The sequence below is a fragment of the Cinclus cinclus genome, chromosome 2 (genome assembly GCF_963662255.1).
Source record: "Cinclus cinclus chromosome 2, bCinCin1.1, whole genome shotgun sequence".
NCBI lineage: Eukaryota > Metazoa > Chordata > Aves > Passeriformes > Cinclidae > Cinclus > Cinclus cinclus.
In genome coordinates, this window is record NC_085047.1 from 39,756,607 (window position 1) to 39,780,851 (window position 24,245).

At 40.1% G+C, this 24,245-nt stretch overlaps 2 protein-coding genes across 4 annotated transcripts; both read left to right on the top strand.

Moving 5' to 3' along the window:
* Nucleotides 1-1,518: 1,518 nt before the first annotated feature.
* Nucleotides 1,519-10,143, top strand: C2H11orf54 (chromosome 2 C11orf54 homolog). Of its 3 annotated transcripts, XM_062514293.1 has the most exons (8): nt 1,519-1,613; nt 3,618-3,716; nt 4,658-4,731; nt 5,302-5,403; nt 6,327-6,503; nt 7,107-7,256; nt 7,830-7,946; nt 9,962-10,143. In XM_062514293.1, the coding sequence occupies exons 1-8, from the start codon at nt 1,556-1,558 to the stop codon at nt 10,133-10,135; spliced, it is 951 nt and encodes a 316-aa protein (XP_062370277.1). In that variant the 5' UTR covers nt 1,519-1,555; the 3' UTR covers nt 10,136-10,143. The 3 variants fall into 3 exon arrangements, with proteins under 3 accessions (XP_062370277.1, XP_062370284.1, XP_062370290.1); XM_062514300.1 differs by lacking the exon at nt 7,107-7,256; XM_062514306.1 differs by lacking the exon at nt 6,327-6,503.
* A 599-nt stretch (nt 10,144-10,742) lies between these two features.
* Nucleotides 10,743-23,359, top strand: MED17 (mediator complex subunit 17). The gene is made up of 12 exons (XM_062487554.1): nt 10,743-10,974; nt 11,291-11,457; nt 11,883-12,102; nt 13,458-13,594; nt 13,693-13,777; nt 14,901-15,053; nt 15,837-15,967; nt 17,041-17,225; nt 17,729-17,866; nt 18,788-18,905; nt 20,116-20,275; nt 22,222-23,359. The coding sequence occupies exons 1-12, from the start codon at nt 10,743-10,745 to the stop codon at nt 22,425-22,427; spliced, it is 1,932 nt and encodes a 643-aa protein (XP_062343538.1). The 3' UTR covers nt 22,428-23,359.
* The last annotated feature ends 886 nt before the right edge of the window (nt 23,360-24,245 follow it).

Consider the following 24,245-nt stretch of genomic DNA (forward strand, 5'->3'; position numbering starts at 1 on the left):
TTGCCTCTGCCTTTTGCACAACAGCAATTCTAGTTTGTCTTCTCAGACGGTTTCAGGACACCCAACGTGTTAAGTGTTGGCACAGCCTCCTTCTGGATGTGGCAAAAGGTTCTTAAGGGGGTGAGGATCATCTCAAACAATGCTGCCAAAGCCTTATTCTCACTTTCTGCCTATGGCTTATTACTCCCTTTCTTGGTGCACACTAAAAGTCTTGGGGTATGATTCACTCCACCTGACATTAGGCTTCTACCAGAGGCACCAAATCCAGCCTGCTACTTTCTTCTCCAGAGCCAGAGGAGGGACAAAGTCAGCTGTGGAGATAGATAAGACCAACTAAGGTGGGAATTACTATACACAGGTTGCAGTCTTTCTTCCTTTCTCTACTGCTTGCTACAGCAGTAATTTGAGGTGGCTGAGCATTGAGCTCAAAGATTTCAGTTAAGTGACTGCTATGATCTCCCCACTCTTCTTATTTCTTTTTTTTTAACATGGTTTGTTTTTTTTTTCCTTTATGCAGACTCAAGAGGCTGATGGTGTAAGGACAGCTACATTTTTTTGACAGTCATAAAAGTTAGGATTTTTTAAAAACAGAAGCTAGAACTGTACATAAGCAGCTGTCTCACACTGTAGTCCTTCCTAACAAAGACTCAGTCAGGTCTAGGAATGTAGTTAGGATTTTGGCTGTTTCCTTCAACACCTGAGAGCTGGGTAAATGGGACCCATTTTATTTTTTTATTGCTGTGTGCAGCAAGTATGTGCCTAATGAGTTAATGATTACTGCAGCTGATTTTTAGGTAGTGTACAATCAGTTGTTTCTGCCCTGAGCTAATGGCTTGCCCTTCTAGCTGTCTTTGCTGTTGCAAGGCTGACTGATGTACAGTTCATTTATGAAGAGGCTCTTAAACCCATGTTCAAAACCTTTTGTTACAGGCTCTGTACCCATACAGAGCTTCATAATGCAGAACTTGCTGCTGTTGATTTCTATTTTGCTGCTAGCCTGTTTCTCTCTGGAAGGGGAAACACATGCCCAGAATCAATTGGAGACCATGTCACAGCTAGGGATGAAAGTCCACCACAGCCAATGCTGGAAAAGTAAACATTATGGTTGGGAAGACCTTAGGAGGGAGCTGATGTGCTCAGAAAAGCTCAGATTTCTTTCAAAACTTTCTTGTGACTCCAGGCTTACAAAAAGACATCCAAATCTCCTGATCCCTTGAACTGCATTCAGCATAGGATGTGTTTTCCCTACACCTGGTTATCAACTTGAGCGCTAATATGCGTAATGCTCTGAGCCAGCTATAGGGCTGACAAGACACATCTTCTTCCAAAGTGCATAAGAAATTTAACATTGCTATTGAAACTGTCAGTCTCTCCTGTGATGGCAGAACTCCAGTTCTACTTTTTCTATGTATTCTTGAGTGAAACTGAGAAATAATTAACATGTTGAAAGGAGCATGTTTAAATTGTTAAACTATTATCTTTGTTGACAGACCAATCACTCTGAAGTGTGCTGTACTGTAACTTCTTACCTGAAGAAATCAGCACCAATTAGGAAATGGCCAAAGTCGAAAGGTTTGCTTTTCATGTCCCAAGTCTGGAGGAGCTTGCTGGGGGTAAGTAATGCAACGTGTGACTTTATACAATCTTGTAACGTACTATTCAAACTTACATTAAAGCTCATACCAAAGTCTTTCTACAGCTAGTACATGCAGAATTCCTGCTTTTAGCACACTGAGAGATAAAGAACAGCACTATTTCTCTATACGTGATGATTTTCTTAGAGCAAACGACTCCTCCTCCAAGCCCCCAAGATATTTAAACAGACAGACAGGCTCTTAGTCTCTTTAAAACTGCTGCATATGCAGATCTGTGTGCAGGTCGTGAAAGTCTGACCACTACACACCAAACTTCTTTACACATACAGAATCATCTGTTCTCCTCTACCCTCTGGTATTTCTTACTTTTTCAGGACTGCTCAAATCATAGCTGACAAGATGCAGTGTAGCATGGCAGATCCTCTTGCTTGAACCTAGTTACCTCCTCCTTTGGTGACTGCCTTAGAACTGGGCTGCAGGAAACAGTTTACTTTTTTCTAAAGCGCTCTCAAGATGTGCTTGGAATAACAGAATGGTTGAGGCTGGCAGGGACTTCTGAGTTCAGTCCAGTTGCTCATGAGCCCTAGTAGGAAGACATTATTCCTTTTGGCAGTCTCTCCCCTGCAGCAGATACACTGAAGGATTTTTGTCTTTTGGATTGATCCTCAAGTTCAGTTTGCCACTTTCCTGAATCTGTATCGGTTTGACATTTCCAGCAGTGTGCCAGCAGTGCCCTGGATGGTTCTCAGTGCTTTTCTCACCCAGTTAGACTGGGGCAGTAGGCCAGGGCTGCTGTAGACCTGTAAGCTCCGCAGAGAACCACACGTACTTGCTGTAGAACAGCTTGAAAGAGTATCAGAAAAATTTCATCACAAAGCAGAATTTTCCTTTTTGTCCTTGTCTGTCTTGAGGATCTTCTATAAGATGGGAATTGTGTTGCTGTTCAAATTTTGGGTATAATTTGAGGAGTGCCCTTCTACTGTCCTTGTTCACTTGCCAGAAGGTACTGAGATGTATTAGAAATCTACCAAGCTACTGACCCTTTTGGGCAACGGCTTGGTAAATCTGATCATGAGAAGTAAAGTATGGCTGAAAGCCCAAGTGGAGAAAAAAAAGGCACAGGAAAGTCTTCTGTGTAAATAAGGAACCACCTGATTTGAGATCACAGAGTGGATGTTCTGTTCCTTAGTTTGAGACATCTGTCAAAGCAGACCCCCCAGGCATGAAAGAACCTGGACTTTTCAACATAATATTTGAAGCAGTTTATGTGAAGACAATGCCGCACTAAAGGTTTGGAAATTGTTTCCAAACAGTGCACTCATATAATCCTCCCTGTTGTTTGAGTGACTTTGCAAATTCTGAGCCTAAAAAACATTGATATGAAGCAAACAAAAAATTTTGGATTTGGTTCATTATCACCAACAACATTCATTATCTGTCTTGCTGTGACAGTGGCACTTGCCAGAAAATCTCTGCAAGAGCATGAACATGATAGGCAGTATCCTTTGCTGGTAGAAATTTCCAGACAGCCAGAGATGGTTTGAGATTATAATCAATTGCAAACTGTCTGGTTAATGTATGCAAAGAACTGATTGTTGCTTCAGCTGAATCTTGCTTCCTCCTTTGCTCTTGCATCATATTTGATCTGATTGTAATTGTCTGCTCTTTGAAGCAAACCCACTGCTGAAAGTGATTGAAGCTTACCCATGTTACTTCACAGTGTGCTGCTCCTAGTGCTACTTGGAGCAGTCAGTGTATTTCAATGAAAATGTTTTTTAAATTCTTTAAATTAATTAATGTGGCAAACAATTATCTGAATAAACTTTTGCTCCTCTCTGAAGCTCAGAGTAATGTTACAAGTGCCTGCAGACATTTAAATCAATGGAGTTACTAAGGATAAGCATAAGTAATATGTCTTGCAGAAATAATGCCCAAACAGATATGCTTTATTGTTGTTAGAAACTTGTCAGACTCTTGGTAATTTTTCATTGTCAATAATTTTGCCATTATTCTTTATTATAGTTTTGCAGAAAGGGCTTAAAGAGAACTTTGCTGATGCTCAAGTCTCTGTTGTAGATTGTCCTGATCTGACTCAGGAACCCTTCAACTTTCCTGCTAAAGGTAATCTAGCATTCTTGTTTTCCACTAAGACTTCTCCAGTTCTTCCTGTACGATCCTGCTTAGTTTTGATCCTCTGAAGATGTTGAGGGAGCTTAAAATGTTTTTCAGGTAAAGAATATACATGAGAGGAGAGCTACATTTTATTTCTGGATTTGCTTCCTAGTTGATGTCTGAACAGGGACAAGTTATTACTAAGTATTCGTCATAATTTTTTTTCTTAACCTGTCATTGCATTATTACTTATTTCATAAGCTTTATTTAGTGCACTGAAAAGGTTTTGAAATTAGGCTGTTATCTTTAGATAGAGAAATTTTTTAGAACCATGCCAATCACTATCTGAACCTAAGGAGTTGTGCTTCCATTAACTTTTTAATTCCTGGCATTCATGTATGTCAATGAAGTAAAACTGTCTTATTCTGAATGGGATTCATTTTCTTTGACACTAGCTGTCTGGAAGACAGACATGTCATCTGTGCTACTCATCTGAGTTCCCTCTGGCATCAATGTAAAAGAAACGCCTCCAGGAGATTATTAATCCCTTCTTAAAATGCATATCCAAATAAGTGGAATGAATTGTCCTGAGACAGCTTTCAGGTTTGCTAAAATTTTGCAAGTGGAGTCCCAGCAGAAGTTTCTACTGTGTGGTGAGGGCATTACTGGATAACTGGTAAAGGGAAGGTGTTGTCCACTCTGGCAAATTTTTTTTGTGCTTAGAGAATATTATTTTACAACGTGTTATGCAGCATTAAATCCTACTATGAATAATTTTAGGGCTTGGATTTCTTAATAGCTTAACACTTTATCTAAGCATGCTAGGGAAATAGTGTTCTCAAGGGTCTGAGAAGTTTGAGGAACCAGTTCTTTGGTGGGTTAGAATGCATGCCTATTGAAGATTATTGGGAATAAAGGTTTTACCAAGCTAACTGGCTGCATTTTTCCAGGAATCTGTGGAAAGCCTAGGATAGCAGATGTGGGAGGCGTTCCTTACCTCATACCTACTGTACAGAAAGAAAAAGTGAGTTTTTGCCTGTAGCTGTGGGGTTTTTGGTTTTTGACATTTGTCAAAAGAAAAACAATAAACAAAGATGAGGACTATGAGATACTAGGATCTAGATACTGGGATTCTACACTTGTGAAAGGCACTTTTCAGTGTTTAATGACACTGATTCTGATGTGTGTTGTATGTCACAAATCTACTAAGAACAATAATTCAGTCTGAATAAAATGAGCAGGGAACATACAGGTAGCAAGCAAATGGGCATCTACCAAATTTGTTGTTACTAAATGTTATGTTGTGTTCAGAAGCCATGTTCAACCTAATTATCAAAATTTTAATGAGGGTGGGTGTTGTGAATTAAATACCTCCAGGACTACAGTGAACAGAATGACAATTGCAGATCAGAGCACCACACCAAAATCATAGAATGGTTTGAGCTGGAAAAGACCTTAGAGATAATCTAGTTTCAGCCCCTCCTCTGGTGAGCAGGGATGCCATCCACTAGGTCAGGTTGCTTCATCCAGCAAGGCCCCATCCAGCCTAGCCTTGGACACTTCCAGGGATGAAAGTATTGTTTTTCTTTTGCAGGTTTATGATCTAAATAAAGTTGCAAAGGACATAGAGCTGCCTGGAGCTTTCATTCTTGGAGCTGGAGCTGCTTCATCCAAAGTTCTTGGAATAAATGCTGAGGTCAGTATGTAAGTGTGATGGTTCTCAAATAATTCATGGAACTGTTGTAACAGTAGAGCAGTACCATGCTGGGTATTCTGCATTTACAACAATGTATTTAATAAACACTTTCACACCACATACACATTAGAAGGAACTGAGATGAAGGCCATCCACTGAGGTGCCTACTCCTGAGATAAGAGGATTAATTTTTAACTTGTAATTCTTCAGGGAGCATGTGATTACCTTGAAGCATGCAAGAAACATATTTTTTGAAACTGATTCACAAAGACCTGACCAGAGGTTTTAATTCTGAGATTTAGAAATGCTTCTCAAACTTACTGGTAAATGTCTTTGAAATACTCCCTGTCTTTTGCCCTCTGAGATGACTTAGTTTCACTGTTGTGAATTCTAAAGATATCACATAGAAAATTATAAACTACAGGAGGGGTAGGAGACAAAAACTATTGCCTATGGAGACTTTGGTTAATCTCACTTTTTTCAGGCATAAACATTTGGTCTTGTGGTCTCGTTTTGATGGATTTATTGGCAGATGAGATAGTCCTTATCAGCTTTAAATTTAGGCCACTACAATAATGGTTGTTACTATATACTGAGAGAGTATTACATAGAATTCCCAATACTTGCATGTAGACTATAGATCTTGTTTCATTTTATTTATTTAACACTAGAATTCATCTTTATATAACATTAAGTTTAATTGTTCAGAAAAAGTAGACCTGTTTTCTGGACCTTTCAATTACATTACAATATTAGTGCATTTTTCTTACCAGTACAGACCTCATCCTGAGAGACAGAGCTGTGTGCTGAAGTGGATTTTTTTCTTGGGATCATGGTCCAAAGCTTAAATCACATTTATGTGTGTTCAGTTATTTTGGCTGATTCTTACATGTTCTTATTGACTTATATGTTCTTTTCCCCAGCTTATCCCTATTGTTCAAACTAAGAGTGAAAAAAAGCCTGCTGTAAATGGGAGCTACGTTGCTCAGATAAATCCTGCAGATAAAGGGTGCCTGCTTGAGAAGTACAGCAGCAAATACACCGATTGTGAGTTTGGACTGCTGGCCAACCTTTATGCCAGCGAGGGCCAACCTGGTAAGGTACGTACTTCCATCTAAGGTTACTTTGTGGTGCTTTGTGACTGAATGGAAACTCATGGTTCTTCTGTCAGTGGTCTGTGGTAATAGTAAAGTAGTAATTCCACAAGAGAAACATGCAATAGCAGTGACTTAAAGTAATGGTGCAATGTACTTGAGTAAATGAGACGTCAGCATGTAAGTAGTTTCTTCCATAAGTGCTTCTCCTGCCACAGCCAGCACTAAGAGGTGCTGGCAGAACCAGTCAAAAACCTGACAGCTACATGGAAACTGAACACTCTTCTCTGTTACCCAGTGTTTCTTTCTGACAGAGTGGAAGCCAGCTGGTGGACAAAAGGGAGTTGCTCAAGTCATTGTCTCATGTATGGGTAAATCTCTTTCTGTCCAGCACCCTTTACAGGCAAAGCTAGCATTGAACAGAACTAAGGAAAAGAGAGTTGGTCACCTACTGGAAAGATGCAAGTGCAGCAGCACTTGCATGGAAGCTTATTTTTTCAAAATGTGATCTTGGGTTATCAGCTTGGGAGAATTTCAGAACAGCTTTCACAGACCTTTCCAGACTATTGCAGCAGGAGATGGCAGTGACAAAGTGACTTTATCTTCCAGGTCATTGAAGTGAAAGCTAATGGAAGAACCGGGGAGCTTAACTTTGTGACCTGTCTGAGACAAACTTTAGAGAAACACTATGGAGAAAAGCCAGTTGGGATGGGTGGTACGTTTATCATTCAGAAGGGGAAAGCAAAGATTCACATTATGGTATGTTGTTCTCAATGAATGTAACTTTCTTTGTTCTCCTGAAAACAGAAGTATAAATCAGGGTGTAAATCTTAGCTCCTTCACTTTGTTTTCAATTTTTAAATGTATGCATAAACTATTAGGATGAACACTGTATTAAAGTAAGGAGTTGACATTACAAAATCAGTGTCCCAAAACTAATTCTGTTATAGTTGGCATTAGTGCCATCATCTTTTGAAATCTGTGTGCAGCTAAAGAACTGGAGAACTATTGTAAAACTAATTGAAATTAAATGCATGAACTCAGATGATACTTAAGAAGCATTAAACTTTTAAAATATAACTGAGCTTCTAAAATGTATCAGAAGGAGAAGCATCGTCACTTCAGTGGTTTTCCCACTACCTGTGCAATGAAAGACAAAATATTCTGGTTGCTTCTGTTTCTGGCAGAAACAGAGTGATGGACAGTGGTAAGCTTCTTTCAAGAAGGAAAATGAACAGAATAGTGGGAAGGGGAAAAGAAAAGTTGCTAGAGAAAAAGTATCCTGATGCAAGTGTCTTCCTTTTACTTAAAAAGCTTTTATTTTTGCTTTAGCCTCCAGAATTTTCTGCCTGTCCCCTGAATACTGATGAGGATGTGAATAACTGGCTCAAATTCTTTGAAATGAAGGCTCCACTGATTTGTCAGCCAGTAATAGTTTCCAGAGATCCAGTGAGTCTCTTTTTCTCATTTCTAAGTATAGACTGAGACCTGTAATGAATTTTGTCTTGGATGTTATTTTCCTTTCAAGAATGGGAGTTTGTATATGTATTGTGTTCAACTCTTCCAGAGCCAGGGCAATGATTGAGAAGCTTCTAATTTCTGTGAATTGTTTGAATTGAAGATAGATCAATCTGTTCTGAAACCTAGTGGTTGTTCATAATGGATTAACTTAATGGCTCAGTTCCAGTTGCATGTGTGCAAGTGCTTGCATCCCAAACCCAACAGTATGGTTTACATTCACTGCTGGCCACACTGGGAGAAATGTCAAGAGCATGGAAGGTGGTTCAGCCATGTGTTTATGTAGTTCACTTTCATAAGAACTCCCTCTGCTAATGCTGTGTTGAAAGACATGAAGCATGTGTCCCGTTGCTGATGTAAATTGAAGCCTGCAAAGCCTCATGCTGGAAACTTACCCAGCATCTTTCACAAGCACCAAATTCAACAGCAAGTAATTCAGGATAATAATCAATCTGGTTTCAAAAACCATTAAGGTGTTCATAATTAGGAAAACTATTTATTTAAAAATGACCAGAAAACCATAGATGAAAATGACTATTTTATAAATAAAAGTGCAGTCATAAGTAATATAAAAATGTTTTTTCCAGAGGTAAATGGGACATAGTGTAAGCTTAAATATATTGAAGGGTGTGATTTTATTGTGTCATCATGTGGCAGCCTTTGGCCTAAGGCTAAATTGTGATTATCTTCCCACAAGCCATTGAGGCATCATTTGAAAGCAGCCATCAGCAGTTGGTCCATTCAGAGCCAATGCAACTTGTGTGGTGGATGCCTCTGGCTTTCTCCTGTCTGCATCCCCTGCAAGCTCAACAGCACTTGCCTAGGCCTGTGGTTTTGGAAATGTTTGAGTGTCAGTACAAAGAGAGCAGCAGATGATGGCATTCCAGTGCCATAGCACTATTCACCAGTATCCCCTTGCAGCCCAGAAAACTAATCCTGTCCTGGGCTATGTCAAAGTAGGTGTGGCCAGGTCAAGCAAGGTGACTCTTTCCCTCATGAGACCCCACCTGGAATGCTGCATGTAGCTTTGGGGTGCCAAGAAAGATGTCGACCTGTTGGAGCAGGGCCTAAGGAGGGCCATGAGAATGAGCAGAGGGCTGGAATACTTCCTCCTATGAAGAGAGACTGGGAGCTGACATTGTTCAGCCTGGAGAAGAAAAGGCTCCAGAAAGACCTTATTGCAGCCTTCCAGTACTTAAAGGAGGCTTTCAGGAAAGATGGAGAGAAACTTTTTACCAGGACATGTAGCGATAAAAGAAGAGGCAAGGATTTTAAATTAAAAGGTAACGGATTTAAATTGGACATATGGACAAATTTATTTTAGAGAGACACTGGAAGAGGTTGCCCAAAGAAGATGTGGATGCCCCATTCCTGGAAGTGTTCAAGGCCAGGTTAGATGGGGCTTTGAGCAAGCTGGTTGAACAGAAGATGTCCCAGCCTATGATAGGGTGGTTAGAATAGATGACCTGTGGAGGACCCTTTGAACCCAGCCCATTCTATGATGCATAAAACTGGTGATGTTGATCTCATGGTTTAGCATGCTAGTTGCTATTTTATTCACTGCTCTTCCCATAGTCATCTAAGCTGGCTCTCAGAATTGGAGCAGAGACAATCCCTTTATTATATGGGCCTGTGGCAATTCAGTGCAAAGGGGTTTGATTTCCAGTAGGGGTTCCTTGGTGTGACTGCATTGTTTAATTCCAATGGAAAGCAAGGTGGAAGGGAAAAAAATGTTAAAAAGGAGATCTCAGTCAGATTAACACCAAAACCTGGGGGCTGTCAAAGTTTCTAAGTTATTTTGACTTACTGGTTTCACAAGTGTCTTGCAAGTTTTCACTGCTTAACATTTGGAGATGTGTGGACATACACATTAGGACACACTGTCCCGTGACTTTTAAGTGCCGTTCCCATGAACGCGTTGCTGACGGGCCTCTGTCTGGTGCCAGGGCTTCGACCTGCGTGTGGAGCACACGCACTGCTTCAGCCACCACGGGGAAGGAGGGCACTACCACCAGGACACCAGCCCGGACAGCGTGCAGTACCTGGGCTACTTCCAGCCCGCCGAGCTGCTCTTCCGCATCGACAGGCCCCAGGAGACGCACCTCGTCGGGAGAGACTGAGCCCCGGGGCCCATTTCACCTTCCTCAAGCACGCGTGCTGACTTTTGTCATGCTTTCAATTACGCACACTCACCAGATTTAAAAATAAATCTGAGAACAGTAAGCTGCCGCCTTCTTAATTGTGTCCAAGGGCAGAACTCGGAGCACTCTTGTCTTGGGAGTTATGAGCGAATTCAAATGGTAATTTAATGGCAATGTCATTGTATGTTTTCCTTTGGTTGGGTTGAGCTTCCTGCGTAGCTACAGCTGAAAATGGGTAACCAGAGGTGAAATTATGTTCAGAACGGGACATGAAACCAACTTCTAGTCAAAAATAAGGCTGCAGTAGAAAACGACAGCAGCTCCCAGCTCCTGCGCTCAGCACCGTCCCCTCAGCGCGCTGGCCCCACCCCCTCGCGAGCACCTCCGGAGGCAGCCGAGCCCACCCGGCGCTGGCCCCGCCCACTTCCGAGCTCTCCGAAAATGGCCGAGCCGGCGCGGCACTGGTCCCGCTCCCTCGCGAGCGCCTCCGGAAACGGCCGAGCCCGCCCGGCGCTGGCCCCACCCCCTCCCGGGCCCGCCGGCGCTGGCCCGCCCCCTGCCGAGTGCGGGCGGGGGTCGCTCCAAGATGGCGGGCGTGCCGGCCGTGCGCATCAGCATCGAGTCGGCGTGCGAGAAGCAGGTGCAGGAGGTGGGGCTGGATGGCAGCGAGACCTACCTCCAGCCGCTCTCCATGTCCCAGAACCTGGCGCGCCTGGCGCAGCGCATCGACTTCAGCCAGGGCTCCGGCTCCGAGGAGGACGAGCCGGGCTCGGCGGGCCGGCCCTGGGCCGAGCCGGGCGAGCCGGAGGATGAGGAAGGTGAGCAGGTCCGCCAGCCCCAACTCTCCCGCCGGGATACAGCTGGCGGAGGCGCGCCGAGCTGTGGCGGTGGTGCCGGCCCGCAGCTCCGCGAGTGGTTGGGCCTGGCCTGCCCTCCTTCCCCCGGGGGCTCCCGTGGTGGGCAGGTCAGAATATTCGTGACCGAACCCCAGTAAATTGCATTGGGAAAGGACGGGAGCTGATATGATATCGTGTTGTATTTCGTGCCTATATGATCTCTCTGTGGCTCAAAAATGAGCCCTATACCGTACCTTTTTAAGCTCCTTTGTTTTTCCTTGCTTTGTTTTATTTTTAGGGTTGGTAAAGTTTCAGCCATCCCTCTGGCCTTGGGACTCAGTGAGGAACAACTTAAGAAGTGCCTTGACTGAGATGTGTGTGTTGTATGACGTTCTTAGCATCGTGAAGGATAAAAAGTTCATGACACTAGATCCAGTCGGGCAGGATCCCCTTCCTCCAAAACAAGTATGTTGTACCAATGGAGCTTTGTGTGGCTTGATGCTAAAGATTTTATTATTTTATTCCAATGGATTTTTTTTCACATGTGGTCAGTACAAAATTTAGCAAAATGTTCCCATTGATGTGGTAATTCAGTGCTTTGAGGATCAGAGTAAGGCTGGGAATGGGAGCTGAGTCAATTTCAGAAGCCTCTTTGATGAAGCTCTAAGTCAAAATTCTGCTTCCAACTGTATAATGCTGGGATGAAAGTAATTCTGAATAAGTTACTGGACATCCAGCAAAAGCAACTTATCAATCACCATGAGTTAGTTTCCAGTACTACTACTTTCTACTAATAAATAATAATTAAAATTATTAATAATTTTAAAATAATGAATAATTTGTTGTGAATTAAAATGCATGTATGTTGTTGCTGTTGTTGTTGGTGCTAGAATCCTCAGTTTCTGCAGTTGATTTCAAAAAAGAAGTCTTTAGCTGGAGCAGCTCAGATCCTCTTGAAAGGTGCAGAAAGATTATCCAAGTCAGTTGCTGAAAATCAGGAGAATAAGCGACAAAGAGACTTCAACTCTGAACTGCTAAGACTGAGACAACACTGGAAGCTGAGAAAAGTGGGAGATAAAATTCTTGGTGATCTGAGCTACAGAAGTGCAGGTAAACAGTAAGATCTTTTTCACAAGAATGGCTATTTTATGAAATTGTCTCTTTGTAACTGGAAAAAGAAATGGAATAGCTCATAAATAAACAATTTCAATGTGAATTTATTATATTTAGGAGACAGGTTTATAAAGGGAGCACTCTCATTTTAGTATCAAGGAAAATACCTTGCCATCTTCAATCCAGAAAGTGATTTTAAAGGCTGTGTAGTATTTTACTAAGAATTTGTTCACAAAAATAATACTACATCTGCAATATAGTTGATCACTTGACAGGCAGACTTTGCAAATCCTTGGCTTTTATCTATGTTTGGTGTGTAAAGCACTGGAAAAAAAAGTAAAGAGTGGGTTACATTTTTTTTTAAATCAAAGGTTAGAAAATCCTAGAATATCTCAAGTTTGAAGGGACCCAAAAGGCTTATGATGTCTAACTCCCTGCTCCCCAGAATTCACACCAGGTAAAACTAAACCGTGTGACTAAAGAGTAACATTGAAGGTAGAATATTATACTTTATTCCTGCAGTTGAGAAACGATGCTGAGAATATGTCTTAATTCATGGATTACATTTAAAGGGGGTGACCAGACCAGGGTTCTAGATGCCATTATGGAGTGACAAAGTGAAAATAGAATCACACAGAATTTAGGATGTAGGTACAAAGCAAACATCAGACCAGGATGTCTTGGGTTTGTGTTGTCATTGATGAGGGAGGGGAAGGACAAATTTAGATTTTTTTCATGAAAAAGCTGTAGATGTACCCCAGGTTGTGTATCTTTTTTAGCTGATTTTCCCGGAACTGGGTGAACTGTACCCTGGATGAAAAAGGTGTGCAGCTAGGACAGTTGTGGGTATCTGCTTTTATCAGTCCATGAATGGCTGGCTATAGAGTTATCTTTTACAGTCAGAACATGGTCATAGTTTTAAGACTTCTAGCCAAACATCATCAGAATTCCTTTAAATTAATGAGGGTGTTGTCCCTTTAACTACCTGCTTGCAAAACTTCACACATTTACTTTTTTTGTCTTTTTTAATCAAGTATCTTTTTTTCCTCCTTCCTTGCGTGTGATGACTGTTTTGAAAAACTCCTGGCTTCCCCCCAGAATTATTAAATACTGTGTGTTAACTTGCTGTAAAATATTGCACAGTGGAGGATTTAGGTGCTGGTACAGTGGCATGAGCATTCTAATTTACCTGGAGTTTTTAAAGAAGTCATTAAGAAATTTGAGTCAAGTGCAGCTCTGAAGATCTGGAGACCCAGAAATACATACTGTTCCAAAACAGAGATAGGAGGTTTTTTTCATTTGCAGAAGGTGCTTAATATTTAATACGTCTGTCTTTGTCCTTCTTTGCTCAGGCTCACTTTTTCTTCATCATGGCACATTTGAGGTGATAAAGAACACTGACATTGACCTAGATAAGAAGATACCTGAGGATTACTGTCCTTTGGATGTTCAAATTCCAAGTGATTTAGAGGGATCAGCATACATCAAGGTTTGTCAGAGAAGCCTTAATAACCTAGTGGAGTTTTGTTTCAGATTTGTATGCTTGCAACAGAGAATAAACATTAATCACTCTTCTCTCTTGCTTAGGTTTCTATTCAAAAACAAGCACCAGACATTGGTGACCTCGGGACAGTCAATCTCTTTAAGAGACCCTTGCCAAAATCCAAACCAGGTATAGCTTATATGTTGTTCTATGAATATGTTCTCAAGGAATGAGTTTGCGTATGATTGTTTGAAAATTTCAGCATATAGCTGGGAAGAAGAGTGAATAAGACTTCCCTTATTTTAAACTAAAATTTTCTGTTTGGGCACTGCTTAGACTTAGAAATCATGCTTTTGAAGCACGCTCCTTCAGTTTTTCATGTGTATTTACTCCATTCTAAAACAAAATTATTAGGTTGTATTTTGAGTATTCTGGTGCCCCTTTTGTTAGACATAAAATGTTTGAGCCCATAACTGAAATCAAGCCAAGGTGTTGTGTTTCAGTCAGTTACATCCCATTAATTTGTCTGAACTAATAATTGTTCACTCTTAATCTGCCCAAAATGCATCATTGGTGTCTGTTGCTCATGTTTTACCTGGATCTGAAACTGTGCTGGTGGTTTGTGTGTTAATTACCAGCAGCTCACCTGGCAGGTAGTACATTGATTAATTTAATATATGCCAGTATGTGAAGTTGTAAACTTTTGGATTAAAAAGCCATGCTTTACATCCCTTAAAGTTAGAAATAAACTGGCAGGATTTTATTTCACAGTTCTCTGTGATACAGATGCTGGTACTGTCCTGAACATAGACAGACTGCTGTATTACGAGGTGTTTCATACAGTATTGAAGGCGCATTATACAGCTTGTGTGCTTATTCACCCCAGAATCTCCCCAAGAATTTTGGACCTGTAAACCCTGTGAAAGCACGTACATGCACTGAACATTATTGGGTAGTTCACCATAGAGTAAATTCAATAAAGCCAGAAATATCATTGAAAGTAAATTGCAAATCAAGGAGCAAAGGTTCATAACAGAGTTCACAAAAGGCCTGGGAGTGTAATACACTGTTCCATAAAGGTGGTGCATTTCACAGTATACATATATGTGAATTGAATCAAAATTACTTTTAGTTTTACCTTAAAGTGCTTATTTAATTGAGATAAAATTCTGCTAATACTCAGTTTGGGTATAAGGTACTGACTGTTTATCTTAGTGATCACACCTGGCTACTGCATAGTATCTGGCATCTGAACAAAAAGGTGGCTTCTCTTTGCTCTTCCCTCCTGCAAACATTGATTTATACTTTTCAGGTTCTGCACACTGGCAGACAAAGTTGGAGACTGCACAGAATGTTCTTCTATGTAAAGAAATTTTTGCCCAGCTGTCACGAGAAGCTGTTCAAATTAAATCACAGATTCCTCACATTGTTGTGAAAAATCAGATAATCTCCCAGCCTTTCCCAGGTAGGAAGCTTTTTAAGACTCTTAACCTACATTTATTTGCTTCAAGACTGATTGACGTCACCTTTTTTAATGCTCTGTCCTTACAAAATTAAAAACGAACTCCATGATTTTCAAAGGTTTTGAAAAACAGGATTTCATCTAATGCACAGCAGTTTCTAATGTACCGTGTTTTCCTTTGTGGCTATGTTCTTTGTCAGCAGCACTTAAAACTGTCAGCTGTAATGGCATGTGCATGTGGCAGTTTGGAGCTGTGCGTAAGTCATTGCTCCTGGATTGCATATAAAAAGAAATTTAAGACTTGAGTTTATGGGTCCGCAGAAGAACAAAAGCAAATGCTCTTTTGATTGAGGATAATTAAACAGCATAAAAGTGGCTCAGGGTCAGTGGTGAATCCTCTCTTCTTAAAAAGGGTACACAACTGATTGTATCAGGCAAAGAATATATTTCTGGATTGCTTAAAGTGTGTGTGAGGGTTAATCGCTCCTTTTTTGAGACAGAAATGGGATGCTGGGGACTTTTTGTGTGGGATTGAGTCATAGAAATTGGTGTTAAATGCACCTGGTGAATTCACAGTTGCCCTGTCAACGCTTCAGTGAATACCAGGTTTTACTTGCCTTTGGTGCTGTGCTCTCCACCATCATTCTTTCATTTTTCTCTGATACAGTGAATATCTGTTATTAAACTACCGAGTATAAAATATGAAGAAAAGCAGTTCTCAGTAGCAACCTTGAAAATTGTCAGTGCTTACTTTTTAAAATCTTTGTTTCCATCTGCTTTGTGCAGGTTTGCAGTTGTCTATTTCCCTGTGTCACTCTTCCAATGATAAAAAGTCACAAAAGGCTGCTTCTGAAAAACAGAATCCAGAGGATCATCTCTATGTTCTGGAACATAATTTGCATCAACTTATCAGAGAGGTACAGCATCTATGGCTGAAGAACTGAAGAGTTTTTGGGCTTTTGTTCAGCCTTCTGCCTAGTGTGTGGCACTGGTATAACAGCCGAGTGCCACTAGAGGCCAGTCCTTCTCCATCCATTTGCGGAAGGCAGCCTACTCCTTGCTTTCTGTGGGTGTAGGTGGTTTGGGAGTTCCAGTTAATGCTTTAATGGAATGCTGGTTCTTTACTTAACCTCAGACCTGGCTGCTCACTTCGGAAAAGCCATGCAAAGCTTTTCCTGTAGAGTTCATCAGTTCTGCCTTGTTTTGTTGTGTGTAATAGTGCTTACCCATCACTGTCAATGAGCATCTGGTCAGGCCATACCCTCATGAAGGAACAATCGATTGCCATAATAGCTTTGTTTATTTTAAGGTCCACTTCTCTGCTTCAGCATTTTAGATTCTTGTATAATCTAGCAAAATAACCTGGGATATGAGGTTGAAGTTTTGTCTCTTCAGGAAAGAAGCACAGTTTTGTATCTCTAAGTAGACGATTTTGTATCTCTGGAACCCTGTTCCAGAGAGTGTTCACCTCCTTAGAGCGTGGCTCTGCGAGTCATGCAGTCATGTGGAATAGTCCAGTGTTTTAAACACTGATTTAGGGTTCATGAAGCTTTGGCTCAGTGCCCACCTTTCCTGTGATTTTCCTTTCTTTATTTTGGACATGTTACTAAAACTTTTTGTGCTTCATTTTTTTTCGTCTCAAATGCTTCCTTTATTTTTAAGTGACCATTCTTTCTGTCTCCATAGCTGTATATAAAGAAGACTTATTAGTAGGAGCTACTGCCATGCTATGAAATTTTTGTTATCTAGTACTTCTTTTTTTTTTTTAATTACTTTTCTATAAGGATTGAAAGATATGTATAAATGGGAGAAGCAAAGTATAAAAAACTGTCTTTAAAGTGCTGTCAGGTCGATAAAGTTAAAAAGTTGTACTTTTTTCAAAGTATGTACACTCAACCTGATGTGAAGAAACATATTGTAGTATACATGGTATTTCTTGCAGATATGTTATTTGGTCCCTTCCTTTTATAACACCTGTTGGTTGTTGCAGTGTCACAAGCAAACCCTGAGCTCAACAGTGATGCCACATCCAGCTAGTGCACCTTTTGGCCATAAGAGAATGAGACTTGCAGGGCCCCAGGCTTTTGATAAAAATGAAATCAGTTCTTTACAGTCAAATGAAGGACTTCTGGAAAAGATCATAAAACAGGCAAAGCATATCTTTTTGAGACGAAGGTGGGTCACAAGATACTCTTGTTACAGAAACGTACCATTATGTAGAAGACAATTTATCTATTTTAAGTGTTCTTAAAACTAGCTGCTGTTTCCTTCACAGTTAATGCAGTCTTTTTTTAAGTGCTAAGAACCAAAAATTATGAAAAAATACAAGCAAACAGCATTCAGCTAGTAAAAAGAAAATGCCAGATGTCTTTGAGATCTCTGTGACAGTTGCAACATAAGCTGCTGATAATTGCCCCTATTTATCTCAAACTGCATAAATCCTTTTTTAGTATTCTTTCCAGTGCACTAGCTGATACTGAGTAATATACCACTTCAATACTGCTGCAGAATGTATGAGAAATGTACAGAATAAACAAGTGTACTTCATTAGCACCAGAACAGTGCTGAAATAGAATTTTGATCTACATGTTTCTGTTAAATCTAATAACCTCCTTGCTTCCTGTAAGCAAGATAACAGCACAAACTGCTTGTGTGTGGAATATGCTTTTATCTTCTAGAACTGCTCGGACCATTGACAGTCTGGCAAGTCGTATCGAGGATCCTCAGATTCAGGCTCACTGGTCCAATATCAATGATGTTTATGAATCCAGCGTTAAAGTTCTAATAACTTCTCAAGGATATGAGCAGATATGCAAGTAAGTATGAGAATGCATGTCCTTTTAGTTGTAGAAGCATGAAACAAAGGCAGTGTTGTGCTTTAAAGGTTTAGATTCTCTTCAGACAGATAAGTAAGAGTTCATTATTTGTGTGTGTTTGTTTTTCTGACTTGACTGTGGGATGAGCAGTGGCCTTAAGAAAACTTCACCCTCTTTACCTTTTAATGAAGATACTTAGTACATCTTTAAATAGTACAGTTTCCTTTCAAAGAAGAAATTTAAGATGAGGCACTTAGGGGTGGGATTTATTTGGGTAGAGATGACTGAATATAAAGTATCATTTGATGTGCTGGAAAGCTCATCAGTGCTCAGTCCTGGCTTGGTTGTATAGGTACTGAAATGTGGAACTCATGTAATTCATGCCATAATTATGCATGTTGTTACCGAAATACAAGATTTCATGTTCCAGAAATAAATGCTTGCAGACTGACCAGCAGTGAATTCATTAATGCATGGACTGTGTTTGTTTCCATTTGGAGCAGTGCTTTCTGGCTGTGACCACAGTGTGGGGCAACCTGCAGTCATTGGTGCATTTTCAGTCTTGGTTCCAGAGTACGTAAGCTGCCCAGGTCTTGTCTGTAGCATGGAAACACACCGTTTTCCCCTGCACAACTGGAAGGAAACTTGGGCACAGCGGCAGGCAGGGAGCTGCGAGGTTTCCTTGACCTGAACAAATGGTAGGCCAGGTCTGGGAGCATGCCGCAGAGTATGTCACCTGCCCTATAGAGGGAGCTGTTGCGGTGACTGATGAAACTGGAATGTTTGGAGTTGCTGTCACATTCGGTAGGCTTTGCACCATCTGTCTTAGGAATTCTTGTCAGTGACTGGGTGGGATTCTGTGTTCTTAGTTCTGTTTTCTTAAGTGTTTTAATGCTTTTTGAATAAATCTTGTCTTCAAAGATCCATTCAGCTACAGCTGAACATTGGAGTTGAACAAATCAGAGTTGTACATAGAGATGGAAGAGTCATTACATTGTCCCATCAAGAGCAAGAACTGCAGGATTTCCTTTTATCTCAGGTAGACTCACTTATGTTATTTTTCCCTTTCTTGTGATGTTTGGGAAACAGAAGAAGTTAGAATCTCACTTTTATCTATGTAGGAAATATTTGAAAGTTCAAATTCAGATAGTGACAATGGGAAGCTGGATGACTGAATTTTCACTGTGTTTGTGTAGAGTCTTTAGCAGCTGTTACTGAAATATATTGCCATTTTTTACAAGGATCAGTAGTCATAATAATTTTTCCCTCCCATTTAAAATGCATTTCTTTATGGTGCTCATTATGGGAGAAACAAGTCTATGTTTCATAGTAATCATAGCAGACAATAAGGTATTCTGTATTTGAAACTTACTGTAGCCAAGTTCTTAATGAACCCACAATTACTGTCATTTCAACATTGTCTGTTAATGCTCACTTTGCATCTGTTGTTACTAAATCAGCTGATACTAGAATGAACTCTGTTTTCTTAATTACTTAGAACAACCTGCTGGTTTTATTCAGAAGTAACAATTCAGAAGTAACAATGCATTATAAATAGTCAAAATACAGGTCTTTAATAACAGTGGTTAGTCTGTTGCAGTTTTATATAACTCCATGACACAGAAAACAAGTCCAAACAGATTCTGCTGAGGTCGTGTCTTTTTGGTCAAGTGTTGTCAGACTTGTTCACAGCGAGCTGCTGATCAGTGCTGGGTACTTCCTTATTACAAGGGTTAAGTGATGATACAGGAAAACAGTAGCATTTAAACTCCGAAGCTGTTAGAGATCAGTGCTTACACTTGAACATTAATGGAGATAATCATGCATGTGAGAACCTCAACTTTTTTTTCTGAATTTTCTCTGCTAATACTTACTCATATTTTTATATATTTTACAGCAGAAGTCTTGTTTCTTCTGAAAGACAGGATTGCTTACAAACTGATTTTTTGAGACCTAAAAAGACTTTTGTAAACTGAAAGCGATACTTAAATAAAACAGCTAGGCGCATATACCTATGAAAAATTCATTTAACTGCATAATAGAGAGATCTTCTCTGTCTGCAGAGGAGCTAGTCTAAATTCAAATAACACAAAGGTCTACCATCATATAAAAAAGTTCCTCTGAAAGCAGAGAACTTAAAGTCACTTTTACAAATAACTATTGTACAGAAGACAGTCTTGCTAAACCCCATAAGCAAGTCTTTCTGTGACCTGCAAATACTGAACAGAAAACAAACCTTGTTGTTTCAGATGTCACAGCACCAAGTACATGCAGTTCAGCAGCTTGCAAAAGTTATGGGATGGCATGTGCTGAGTTTCAGTAATCATGTTGGTCTGGGGCCGGTGGAGAGCATTGGCAATGCATCAGCAATAACTGTAGCATCACCAAATGGAGACTATGCCATTTCAGGTAGTGTTTCCTCTTGCAAATAGAAGTTAAATCTTTCTGAAAGTGTTTGTAGAATATTTTACTATAAATTGATACTGTGATGTGAAAGTTGAGAGACTCTTGTGTATGGAATTGAGATCTAAATAGAATCAACGCCTTGCCTAAGAAGCCACTTAATATAAACCTGATTTAATGTACACAGGCTTGAAAATAACTTTTATAGTTATCATGGAAAATTACATATATATATTCTATAATATGTATTATATTACTACATTATTTAAATTGTATGTTTTGATAAATATTATATAAATATTTGATTTTATAATGTATAAATATGTATAATTAATTATGTGTATTATTATTAGCATAGAAAAAAGAAATTATAAAAACTATCAGGATCCTGAGAGAAAGGGATAAACAACAGGATCACAGCTCCAGACTTAGGGAGAACAGAATTTGGTCTCTTTAGGGACCTTTTTGAAAGAATCCTATGGGATATGATCCTATGGGATGGAAAGAAGAGGGGTCCAGGAGTGCTATTTGATTATTGTTTTCAAGGGTCACCTCTTTAAAGCTCAAGAATGATCATTCCTAATGTTCAGGAAGTTGTGCAGAGGTTACAGGAGTCCTGTGTGTATGAACAAGGAACTCATCAGCGAACTCGTGACACAGGAAATAAGCTCCAAGAGATTATAAGTAGTTGACCTGGGAGGGATATAGAGAGACTATCCAAGCATGCATTGGTAAGGATAGGAAAGCTTAGGATAGGAATCTGATGAGGGGTGTACAGGGCAGCAAGAAGAGCTTCAGCAGATATGTTAGTACTAAGGGAAAGATTAGGGAAAAAGTGGGACTGCTGTTAAACAGAGAGAGTACCTGGTAGCACAGGACATGGAAGAGATTAAGGTACTCAGTACCTTCTTTACTTAAGACTGGCCTTCAGAAATGCATCTGTGAGACTCATGGGAATTTTGGAGCAAAGATTCAGCCTCAGTAGTGGAAGACCAGGTTAGAGAACCTTTGAACAGACTTAGACATATACAATTTCATGGGACCAGGTGGGATATATATCCATGATTGCTGAGGGAGTTGATTGATGTCACTGCAAGGCCAGTCTTGATCATCTCTAAAAGGCCAGGCTCAGGAAGGCCTCATGAGGACTGGAAGAAGGCAAATGTTACATCCTATATTCAAGAAGGAAAATGTGGGGAACTACAGTCTGATCAGCCCCATTGCAATTATTGGGAAGATGAGGAAGAAAAAACAGTCTCAGAAAAACTTTCCAAACTTACTGTGGAAAACATGGTGATGGGGAGTAGTTGGCATCAATTTATGAAAGAGAACTGTGTTCAGTCAGCCTGATTGTCATCTCTTTATAGAAGGTTAGCTTGGTAGATGAGGGAAAAGCTAGGTGGTACCTCCCTGAGTTTTCTTTAAAAAGCCAACATGCACCACTCCCCAACATGAAAACACAGAAACTCATCCAAGGCAACAAAGCACCACCACCCCTCCACCAGTCTTGCAGAATTTCATGATTGAAAGTAACTGCCTAGTGACTTAGATCCTGTCTATTTGAGATAAATCCGCTAGAAACAACACATATTGCAACAGAATAGTGGGGAATACATCCAAGGAAAGAATGAACAATGAAGCCTTTTCCCTTCATGGCATCACTGGGGAAAAAGAAATGCATTTGTAAGGTGTATGTTTTAGGGTTTATTGAAAGTTTCTCTGTCTTGATCTAACCAAGAACATGCAGTGCTAAAGCAACAAAATCATAGAGAATTGGGTGACAAGAGAAAAAGCTTTGAAAAAAAAAAAAAGGAAGGGAATTAATTTACCTTGTTTGCTTTCAGCATGTTTGGAATTGAGTAGGAGTAAAGTGTAGAATACACAAGGAAGAATAATTAGTATGAGGAATTTATACAGTGTAAAAATGCTCACTAGATCTCCTTTTTCCACAGTACGTAACGGTCCAGAAAGTGGCAGCAAAGTCATGGTTCAGTTTCCACGGAGTCAGTGCAAGGATCTCCCCAAGGGTGATGTCCTGCAGGACAGCAAGTGGAATCATCTCCGAGGGCCCTTCAAGGAAGTGCAGTGGAATAAAATGGAGGGGCGTAACTTTGTGTATAAAATGGAACTCCTCATGGCTGCCCTAACTCCTTGCTAGTGAAGCATCAGCCTCTCTCTGCCAGCTTTGAAGTGTCTCTGTGCAATGATAACTGCCAGCAATGGGGAAATGGGAGCTATGAGCCAATACAAGAAAGCAAAATCAAATTTATTTCCTGTACAGAAGTAGCCATTTTGGTATTTGTAATGAAACCTTTTTCAGTGGCATATAAAATACATACCATTTTTTATAAAAATAAAAAATCAGCTGTATCTTTGAAAATTGCTCTGTCCAGAGTGACATAGAAGAGTAATTAATCTATTTTTTGTTTATAAAATTAAATTTGGTAGTCCTTGAGTTGCAGCATTCCTGAATTAGAATTTGTTTGTACATTGATGGAGATTCTGGGTGACCCCTTTATTTTTGAGAACTGTGTTTACTTGGCAGTTTGAGAGTGTTACAAAGTCATTGCCTGTGGCAAAAGTCTTTCTTATGGCCTGTGTGCTGTCAGCTACTTTGCTTGTTTTTTGACCATGGTTTTTGCAAGTATGTAGAAGAAAGGATCTTCTTACTTGGCTTGCAAAGTTCTGACAATTTGAGTTTGTGGGTGACTTGTGACTTAGTGGCTGGATAGAAGGAGGTAACTCTCATGCAATAAACCTCCACACTTGCACATCTGGGTCTTTCTTCTGCATTCTCCATGATTATCATCCAGGGAAATAATAATATCTGCCCAAATATCAGCTCTTTTGAGTTCTTTCAAAATAAAAAAGACGTGTTTTGTATAGTTTTGGTTGCAGTTGTAGCCTTCTTGATACTTGATACAGTATGGTGTTCAACAAAGCTTTCATTTTATTTGGTATTTAGGTGCTAAGGGTCTTTTTGCAACCTGTCTGTGTGAACTGGTTCATGCCCATATTGTCTTTATGAGTTGTCTGAATATGTGTATATATATGAACTTGCACATAAACATGTTTGAATTGAACATCACACTTCCATGGTGACAGTTGTTATTTTGTTGTATCCTCAAGTATAAAGAATAATCGTAGGAAAATAATCAAGCTGCTTATTTTTCCTTATGTAGGAAAACAAGTTGCTGCTCAGCATGTATCCAAAGCAATTCTTGTACTTAGATTGGTGTTGGCCAGCACAAAGCATCTTGTTTCAGTTCCTGTAAGTACTTGCTTCTGTGTGACTGAACTAAAAGAGAGAAAGGGTTTTCCTTTAAGGTGCTCATGTATTTCCCAAGACAACTGATGAAAATTAAAAGCCCTAGTTGAAAATAGTCTCCTGATCTTGAAACAAGGCTGAGGCTAATGTAACCCTGTGATGCCAGCTCCTGTATTGTTGTGCCAGCAGACACTGTATGATTACAGGCAGAGGGGAGGTGGTTGTTCCTTGGTGAACAGTTCAGCCTACAGCTTGATGCATGTGTTCATGCATCTGACTAGATGAGGCTTTCTTATTCCTGCCAACGCAACAATTCTCTTATTAATAATTAGAAGATGAGTCTATGAAAGTTCCACGTATCTTTACACTTTATTGTTCTTTAACCTAAATTAACAAGTCTGCATGTAGCAATGGCCTTTTCATCAAGTGAGTTGTTCATTACCAAGTAATCAGATCACTGTGGAGCTATTACAGTCTCATGGTTGCAGGACTTCTCTCTTGAAAGAAGGATACGTCCTGTGTGGCAGAAGGGCAAGTTCTGCATGCTAGCATGAAAACACTTGTCAAGACTTCTAGGTCTAGCTGAAAAAAAAATCCCAATGATAACATAAAAAAAGAATTATTAGAGACCTGGGGAGTCTGTGTTTTCTTGCTGCATACACAGGGATTACTAATTTTAATGGGAAAAAACTGATTAGACATCTAACA